Source organism: Cyprinodon variegatus, unplaced genomic scaffold (genome assembly GCF_000732505.1).
Source record: "Cyprinodon variegatus isolate N-32 unplaced genomic scaffold, C_variegatus-1.0 Scaffold980, whole genome shotgun sequence".
Classification (NCBI taxonomy): Eukaryota; Metazoa; Chordata; class Actinopteri; order Cyprinodontiformes; family Cyprinodontidae; genus Cyprinodon; species Cyprinodon variegatus.
This window is the reverse complement of record NW_015151433.1, coordinates 228,226-237,574: the sequence shown is the minus strand read 5'-3', so window position 1 is coordinate 237,574 and position 9,349 is coordinate 228,226. Positions and strand designations below refer to the sequence as shown.

The 9,349-nt window shown below is 36.8% G+C and overlaps 1 protein-coding gene across 2 annotated transcripts; it reads left to right on the top strand.

The window, feature by feature from the left end:
• The first annotated feature begins 7 nt into the window (after positions 1-7).
• Positions 8-9,343, top strand: LOC107100506 (selection and upkeep of intraepithelial T-cells protein 5-like). Of its 2 annotated transcripts, none has more exons than XM_015399017.1 (7): positions 8-217; positions 1,369-1,695; positions 4,920-5,124; positions 5,272-5,330; positions 5,760-5,864; positions 8,275-8,695; positions 8,741-9,343. In XM_015399017.1, exons 1-7 carry the CDS (start codon positions 70-72, stop codon positions 8,910-8,912), a joined length of 1,437 nt encoding a protein of 478 aa, XP_015254503.1. In that variant the 5' UTR covers positions 8-69; the 3' UTR covers positions 8,913-9,343. The 2 variants fall into 2 exon arrangements, with proteins under 2 accessions (XP_015254503.1, XP_015254502.1); XM_015399016.1 differs by having other exon boundaries at positions 1,366-1,695.
• The last annotated feature ends 6 nt before the right edge of the window (positions 9,344-9,349 follow it).

Below are 9,349 nucleotides of genomic sequence, written 5' to 3'. Positions count from 1 at the left end.
AGTATGGGCGGCGGAGAAATTCAGAACCAGGAGAAGAAACAGCGTCTAGTTTTCCCTGTAGGACTAACAATGACCAAACTTCGCCGTCTTAATCGCCAATCTCTAATTAATTTAGATTTAATATCCCAGACTTGCAGAACTATCAGTAGAACATGCAGGCTGTCAGCTGCTCTCTTCTGGTTCGCTTTTCTCTTCTCTGGCCTGTGCGCTTCTACAGGTAGGAGCTCCATGTTTCTATTTTTGCTGCTAAACTTGGTTAATCAGATCAACAAATCGCCTCTTTCGCTTTTTAGCTACTGTTTCCTCTTCTGTTGTTTTTCTCTGTGCGTCAAGTAGCGCGGCTGAAGTTGAAAGACAATGAATTAGATAGAAAGTTTCTCTTCGGCGCGTCAAACGCCATGTTGCTGCATCTTTTCACTGTCATTCCGTCAAACTGAGTTGATATTTGCGTGATTTTATAGCCCAAATGTTTGCAAATATAATTAATGAAGCCTGGAAATCAATGGTCTTTATCGTAGTTATGATTAATCACAAAGAGCGTTTCCGCCTAAAGAAAAAGCTATTTCATTCTCCAATGTTCCTTTTTTTTTTATATCCGGGTCCTTATCGCAATATCACCTCAAACATGAGAAATACCATTATGATTAAAAACCGTATAGATTAAAAAGCTTAAGTTTTCTTTAGAATCGTATATTTATTGTAAATATTAAGTAGATTTAATCTGTTATAAATCATTATTGATAAAACCTCTGGAAATTTATTGTTTTATACTGAAAGCATATGTCCACACTGCTATGATGCAATCATAGTAAATAGATAGTAAATACAGCATTATTACACAGTAATTGTTAAATTCCCCTTTCAACAATAGCTTAGTTTGTAAAAAAAACAACATATATTTTCATAAAAATGAAATAACTGTAGATAATGAATTAAATATTTCATATTTAAGAGAAATAGGTTGTTGAGGATAATAAAACCATGTAAGCAATATCTGATTTTCTTGTTAAGTAGGTGTTTATTAATAATGCAAGAAAACTATAAAATATATAGGAAAAATATTTTAAGTGACTTCTAATTGAAGCAATATATGTGTAAAAGTTTGGTCATTTATGTTAAGACTTTTTTGACTTTTAGTTTTATTGTTCTGCTTTATTGTTGGGATGGCTGAGTGCTTCTAATTAGGGCTTATTATGGGAAAAAATACCTCATCCTCAAAGGAGATGGATTCATCCTAAACCTGACATTTAATGTATCTTTCAAAAGCCAAACAAAAAAAACTATTGGTTTGTAAATAAAAAAATAATAATTACAATCTGTGCAGCACTTTTGCTAACATGTCTACTTTTTTCCCTCCCTCTGCAGCAGATGCTGCATCAAAAACTATAGTTGGTTATGTGAATGGAACAATCACCCTACCGTGCCAAACTAACCGCACGGACAACCTCCTCACGGTGGAGTGGTCGAAGGATAGAGGTTCGATCATCACCCTCCTGTTCCGCCATGGCCAAGAGACTATAGAGGAGAAGAATAAAGCCTTCCTTAACAGGACCAGTATCTCAGTGGATGGAGTGAAGCAGGGGGACATCTCTCAGACCATTACAGAGCTGCGGCTGTCTGATGGGGGCCAGTATGAGTGCAAGACCAGGTTGGGGAGCCAGCTGCAGATTGAAGCAACGCTGAATCTCATTGTGGGTAGGTGGTGGGAAGCTTCTTGACTGCTGAGGGGAGTTTAACAGCTAATCCTGGTTCTATTTCAATTTTATTTCAAACTATCAAATAATAACTTTTCATTGCTAAAGTTTTTACACCCATTTATTGCTTTTTTTTCTTACATCTTACATCAAAAGGTGGGGGCTTACTTTGTTGTTAGTCAGGATCAAACTAATTGCAATCCAGTTTTTTAAATATTTCATTATGACCCAACTCCACCAGTTTTGGAAATTACACTACCAAAGCCTTTTTCACAACAGATCCTGCTGAAAATTTCAGAATAAAATCCTACCATTTCCACAGTAATAAAGCATCCATTAAGCTAATAATAGGGGAGAATTGGGATATTAGAACTGGGAATGGGTTCCATATCACTAGTGGGTCTGACCCAATCTTTAAGATACCAAAATAAGAAAACTAGTACCCTACAAAATAAAAGCCTTTAAATTGCACCCAGCGATTCATTGCAGCATATCGCACGTTATGACGTTATGACCCAAACTCAACCAGTTTCGGAAAAAGCCTTTTCACAACATACCCCACAGCAAATTTTAAAAATAAACTCATTTCCACAGTAATAACTCATTTTTGAAAGTTATATAAGAGAAATAGTGTGGTTTAAAAACTATAAATCAATGAAAAATATTCAGACTTAAAGCTAAGTAAGTGAAGTGACTGGTATCAGCTGCTGAGGTACAGAGGCGATGCCTGACGGCCCAAAATATGTCGTACGAAAGAAGCCAAAAACTATGGTGACATAAATTGCCCACCAGGTAATGCTTTACAGGCCGCCATGAACACAGTCACAATCTAGCGATGCAAGGAAAACTACTGTATGCAGCAAGTGTCAGACCCCTTCAAAATTTCCTTAGGAATTTTTTTAATTTTATTTCTATAATACAACTTACATGTTCTCTCTAAACACTTTACAAAACAAACAGATAAAATATAGCATTTAAAGGCAATTAAAAAAAGAAATCCTACAAAGTCATGCCTGTCCACTAAAGCTGACAATATTGAAAGGGAATAATAAATTAGAGAGGCAGCCAAGATACTGGGCAGAGATCTAAAGCTGTGGTTGGAGGATCTGTCCACAGAACAACTATAAGTTCTGCTTTTCACAAAAAAAAGTCTATGTAAGAGAGAAACAAGTAAAGTCACAAGACATTAGTTGAAAATAAAACCACAAGATCCTGCGTACCCTTTATCCACTGTTATGCACAGTGGCAGCAGCATCATGCTGTGCAGGAGTTGGTTAGAATTGCTAGGATGACGCGTGGAGGTGGATGACGGGCAATCCTGGAATGAAGTTTGTTAGAGGCCGCAAAAGAGGTTGGATAGAAATAGCAGTAACAGTCCTTATTATATCATGTGTTCAGGAAAAGAAAGAACACGTGGAATACGGCAGGTCACTTTATTTTCACATCCTATTTTTGGTTCTTTTACCAGTAGCTGACTCTTGTGTTTAATGTCAGGAAGATAACAGGATACGGTTTAATAATTGTGGTAAAAAGCAGAACATGATGATTGTAAATCTGAGAAAGCATTTACTGTATTAGAAAAAAAAAGAAAAGAATCTGTCAAAATCCTAAAATCAATCATTTGGACCTAAATCTGGACTTCACCAGAACTCCTAAAACTTGTGGTGAAGATCAAACCATTATCATGTGTCAGATCAACCCAGTAAAGTCCACACTTATAACAATAATAGTCTCTAGAAAAATCACCCAATTTGACAGAGTTCAAGCTAATTTACCAACAAGATTGTGAGAAGTAAAACCCCTCTAGATGTACCAAATGGGTGCAAACCCATTAATTGTTATTTCTTAACAGAGATGATTAAAACCAAGTAATAAACTTAACTTTCAATCTTGCTCCATTTGGAGTCGGTATATAACATAAAATCCCCAAAAATAGTCTATTTGTGGTTGTAACTTGAAAATAATGTGTAAAATAAAAAAAATTATTGAATGAGTTAAAAGTAAAATTATTAGGATTTAAATAATAATAGGAGGTATTTACCTCTTTGTATAGCAGTACTATTATTAGGGCGAAAATATTTAGTTTTAGAGAAGTTCTAAGACAGCGATCATTTTTAGAGAACCTACAGCTGCAAAATGAATTCCTGAAGCCACTTTCAGCAGCAGGATACATTCTTCTTAAAATTAAAGATCATTAGTCTTTCTCACAATGCCCACACACAATTATACAGTACACACAATACAATACAATCCTCATTGCGCCAAAAAAGCAAAGACCTCAAACAATTTGGCCGTTATTTCTTTCATTTGCCCCTTGGTTACTGCTGCTCAGAGGTCAAAGTAGATTTAAATTCAGGGGTTTTGATATTAATTTATATTTGTGTAAGAAATTACACAAAGAACCTACTTAATTGCTTGGTAATGCCATGTCAATCCAGACTTAAATTGAATTAATATGCTAACTAAAATGCTGACATATTTGATGGAAACGATCTATGTACCTCTTCACCTGGCTCTTTATCCAAAAATTAACAGTATTGAATTAAATATTTTCTTTAGATACAATTAAAGGATTCCTTTTGATAGAAATTGAAGAATGCTTAGAAATAAAATCTTGATAATTAAACAAAGGGATTTTTTAAGCGTGGCAGAGTATGATCAGCCACAAATAGTTTATTAACTAGCGAGAGCAGGAAGAGCCATCCTGCTGAGAGCGAACCATCAGTGTGGCGTGTGAAGTGCAGACTCGCCTTGCATATCTGCACCAGCACAGCTGGAAGAGCAGAGTATGCCAGAGTTGAGCACGCAGTGTTTTCTCCCCTGCCACTGCTACCATGATCCATCTGTGGTCGTGCAAAACATGCAGCACTGCACGCCAGGCAGGAGGCGTGTCCAAACAGGAGGCAGCAGCATACTGCTTAACTTGTCTAAAAGGTTTCAGCACAATGGTCAATTTTGAAAGTGTGACAGACAACCCTCTAACCTTTTTATTTAGTCTCACCTCATTGACAAAAACTCACACCTATGAGTCGTCAGGTTTTTGTCAACAAAGATCTACGTTTAGCTCATCAGTTTTTGTTTTATTCATGAAAAAGGGAGAGCCAACTAAATGATTTTGTTATCGTTGATGAAATAACACTGCACAGCATGCACAACTGCTGATGTAATATATAGTATAAAAAATACCTTTCTTGATTGGGTATGATCTTCATCTTGCTTTTCCAGGTGCTGTATCTGAGCCACAGCTATTATTTGTTCCTCTGGGATTGACAGTGGAGTGTAGAGCCGAGGGCTGGTTCCCAGAACCTAACATAACGTTCCTGGATGCCAGCGGCAATGAGATGAAAGCCGAACCGGCACATGGCGCTCTGCAGCCAACTGGATATTTTACTGTGACAAGGAGATTGTCTTTACAGACTGACACTGACAGGTACAGCTTCTAACTGTGTTTGCTTCAACCCAGGCGGCTGTGTTTAATATGAGAAACCAGCCTTTTGCAGCTTTGCTGAGATAACAAATTTCCTCTTTAGGATTCTCTGAATAAGGTCAAGCTTACACTTGCATCTTTTCTTCGCAGAGTGAACTGCAGCGTTTACCAGCCGCTGCTAAATCAGAGAAGAAATGCATACGTTCCAGGTATAGTAATGCATTTAATGTTTATTCACATGCAGAGAAGGAGATTTTTATCAATAGAGAGCAGTTAAACATTTTCTATTTTCACTTTTATATCCAATATTTAATATCTTGAAAATAAGGCAACTTGGAAATGACGGGTGAGGAGTGAGACTTTTTATGAAACAATAGGGATACTTCATCATGTTTTTACTGAAGTTAAAGTAAAACACACTATTGATTTTTTTTCCTAATACTTACTCAAGTAAACATAACTGAGTACTTTTGCCATCTCAGTTTTTATGTTAAAAAAAACAACCTTTTGTCTCTTTAAAAATTCATCAGTTTGTAATTTTTTTCTCTTTCCAATTCTTCCTCAAGCAAGAGGCCTTCTTGTGAGATTCTGAGGTATTTCCCTCTGCCTTCATTATCGATTCTCTGTTCTGATTTCAGGTTTCTGCATGAAATATTGCTATAAGGAAATCCTGATCACAGGGGTGATCACAGGTGCTGCGTTTGTACTCGTCTACATTTTATGGAAGAAACAAAGACTTCTTTGTAAGTCAGCAACTGGTTTATACTTGAATCTGAGCAGATAAAAACATGTCTATACTAATATCTGTTTAGGGATTAATTGTGTCATACAACTTCTTTCTAGTTCATAAGTGCAATGGAAGAATATAAATGTGGAAGGAATTTTAAAACGTTTGAGTTTCAGGTTATTTTGTCTAAGTCCAGTCATTGAGAGCTACCATCCATTAACTTTTAGATGCATCCCTGAATCAAATCGGTGGTCAATTACCAGGCATTTCACAAAGAGTTTCCTCAACCCCTGTTTCTGTTACCGTAGAAACATTCTCCCCAGAGCTATCCTATTCGGGAGCCGTTTTTGTTCAGTAAACTCCGAGTGTCCTCTGTCTCCGCTCTCCCTACAGCCAATTATGTTGTTTTATTTCCTGATTTAGTCAGATTTTGTCGAAGTGTTGTCCATAAAAAAAAACAAAAAAAAGATTTCCTAGGTCTGTTAGACACATTTGGTTTTAAAAACAAATGCATGTCTGTTTGAGGGGGACTTATTTGTTTTTGGTTTGTTTAATATGAACGAGATGCGGATCACTTTTAGGATTACTTCAGGGTTAGGATTAGGATTCACTTGGTGATAATCTACTGAGCATACTAGCACAATCTGAAGCCAAACTTTGGGACTGATAAATGCTAACAACATCCATTTATTGGGATGACAACATCTGAAGCAGCTGCAAACAGCCACTTAATATTTACTGTGTAAAAGAAAACAGAATCAAGCTGAGGAGGAACCCATGAGATGATGAACAGGTCTTACCAGTTATGACGTTTTTAGACTTCATCTTCACCTGCTGCAAGATGATTTTACCTAAGTGGATACAATGATCCAACACTATTAAAGAAATTAACCTGTAATGTCATTGTGGGCACAACACACTATAGCAAGCCATTTTGATATGTATAAGCTTTACTGAATATGTATTCCTGATATCTGAAAAAACAGTTTTTCCTTGTTAAAATGAACAAAATTACATTCTACACATCTCAAATTCAGGGTGTCTAGAAATTTATTTCAGATCTCCATATTCCTATTGTTACTGGTCAGCATTTGGATTATTTTGATTTTGGAAGAAATGTATTTCAGATATAATCAATGTATAATCAGTCAAATTAATACATGTCAAAACGGTCACTTAAAATGTGTAAAAGTTTCTATATAAAACTTTAATTCTTATTAGTACAATCTTTTTTTTCTTCTGAAATTCGATTCAGTTTCTGCTGCAAAAATGTCATTTACAAAATCTATGATTATAGTTCAGTCTAGGAGTGTGATTTTGATCAGGAAGAATCTTATTTTATTGATCAACAAATGGAACAACAGAGAGGAGATTGCTTTTAATAAATGTAAAAACGGCCTGCCATAGCCACTTCATATAAACCTACACATTAACTCAAGGAATAATCTTATCCTTCGCTATCTTCCTCTGTCCTGTAGCGGTTTTCTGTGTCTTTTAAACACTTTTTCCTTTTTTTTGTATTTCTTCATTAAAATCTCCAGTTCCAGGTGAGTGAAATAGGGACGTCCTGTTGCCTGTTGTCACTGTGACTCATTGAATCGGGGCTCTACTGATTATGGCTTTTTAAACTTGTCATGCACATGCTTAACTCTGATTGAAACTACTCATCTTTGATTAAACTAATTCATAGTAGCTGTCGTGAAACCAAATACTCATTTCCCGACCTTTGGCTAGATCAATTTAGAGTTGCCAATTTGCATGTGAGTTTTTAAACCTTCTTCTTGAAACAAACCCCAGGTCTTTGTTCTGAATGATATGCTCCTTTGTTTTGTCTCTTTCTTTTACTGGAAAGACTGATTAATCCAGGTGTGTCTTGGTGTTGTCGTCATGGATTAATCAATCTGTTCAGTAATGGAGGACGAATGAAGCAAAAAGGAGCTGGCTGAAGTAAAAGCAGTAGCGGTGGTAGGGATAGAGCCCATCAGCCATCAGATTCAGGTGTGCTGGAAAAGATACACATCTAAAAGTTTCAGGATAGTAGCTCTCAAGAACTGGACATGGCCACCCATAGTTTATCATGTAAAAGGAAATACTGTGCTTTTTTTGCGACCCTGGCAGACAGATGTATTACACCTTAAAAAGAGAGTTATCTTTTATTCCTGGAAAATGGAACGTATAGCAGAGGCTGCCTTGGAAAAAAGGGAAAATGACTAAATGAGCTACACACCTGAGATGACCTCTGAAACTGCCTATTTGTTCCATTATTTTGTAAAAAAAAAAAAGTAAAGAGCTATTATCCTCGTTTAAAAACATAGTAAAACAAACAACAAAATATGACAAATGATTTTTTTTTCTGATACAGAGAGCAAAGGAGGGAAATTACAGAAATCAACAAAGTTTAATTTTTATTTACCTTTTTCCCTCAGTTCCTTTCTTCACGTGTCGGACGCAGAAACCATCTCATCCAACACAGCAGGCCAATCCCACTGCAGCACCCAGGGATCAGGCAGAACCTGCCGAAAACACTTACTTTAGCAAACAAATCGAAGAGCTCAAGTCAAACATTTTTGAGAAAGACAAGCTGATTGCCAAATTAGAGGCAGACCTAAAAGAACTTCAATCCAAATGCAACACAGCTCAGCAGCAGGACCGGCCTGAAACTGACCAAAGTTCCTCACGTCAACAAATTAACCAACAAGGTAACACACCACCAACAGCCAGCTTGACAAGTCTCAGTGGAAAATCTGACCAGACATCCAAGGGGAAAGGCTCCAAACCAGGTTTTTCAGTGCAGCATCTGCCGACCGCTCCTCTGAAAAGTGGCACACAAAAAAGCCTTCCAGCTCTTTCTATAAGCAGCGGTGCTGCTTCCTCAGGTTCGTCTTTAGCTCCTGCTACAAATGAAAGCAATATCTTCCGTTCAGGGAGTTTTTCTGGTATTCGTCCAACTTCTGTCCAGGCTCTGCGCAGGAACACTATGCCTGCTAACCGGTTCATGGTTCTGGCAGATCTAGCTGAAGAGTCAGAGTCTCTGATTTCTGAGAAGACCAAACAAAATCATTAGCAGGGGATTCTTACATAAGCAAAGTTATGTGGATGTACTTAATGTTTGCGTTAACAGTCTATGCATCTGAAAAACAAAAACAGAAATGTATTAAGATCCTTCAGATAAATAAGCATCTGGTCAGAGGAGGGCTGACACCAAAGACGACATTCAAATATTTTCTTTCTCCCATTTATGTTGGGAATTACGATATGATCTTTTTAACATTTGGCTTTTTAGAGTGTCATAAACCTGCTCTGTCCTTTGGCCCACTTTAGCTTTAGCAATAGCTTTTTGTTTAACTTTAGCGTGACAGCAAGGGTCAAGTGGTTTCTGGCATGCCAGTTTTGAAAAATGGTATATTACTTTTTCATGACTACAAAAAATATGTATATGTCAATAAAACCAAATTAGGATATTTAGCACCCATGTAAAACCATTGATGAAACCAGTATATT

What these genes read in the sequence shown, in the direction of transcription:
- LOC107100506 (XM_015399016.1), top strand. Translation starts at nt 70, where the DNA reads ATGACCAAACTTCGCCGTCTTAATCGCCAATCTCTAATTAATTTAGAT. An exon ending in TGGCCTGTGCGCTTCTACAG is followed by an intron (nt 218 to 1,365) that starts GTAGGAGCTCCA and finishes CTCCCTCTGCAG; the next exon opens with CAGATGCTGCATCAAAAACT. An exon ending in TTACAGACTGACACTGACAG is followed by an intron (nt 5,125 to 5,271) that starts GTACAGCTTCTA and finishes TTTTCTTCGCAG; the next exon opens with AGTGAACTGCAGCGTTTACC.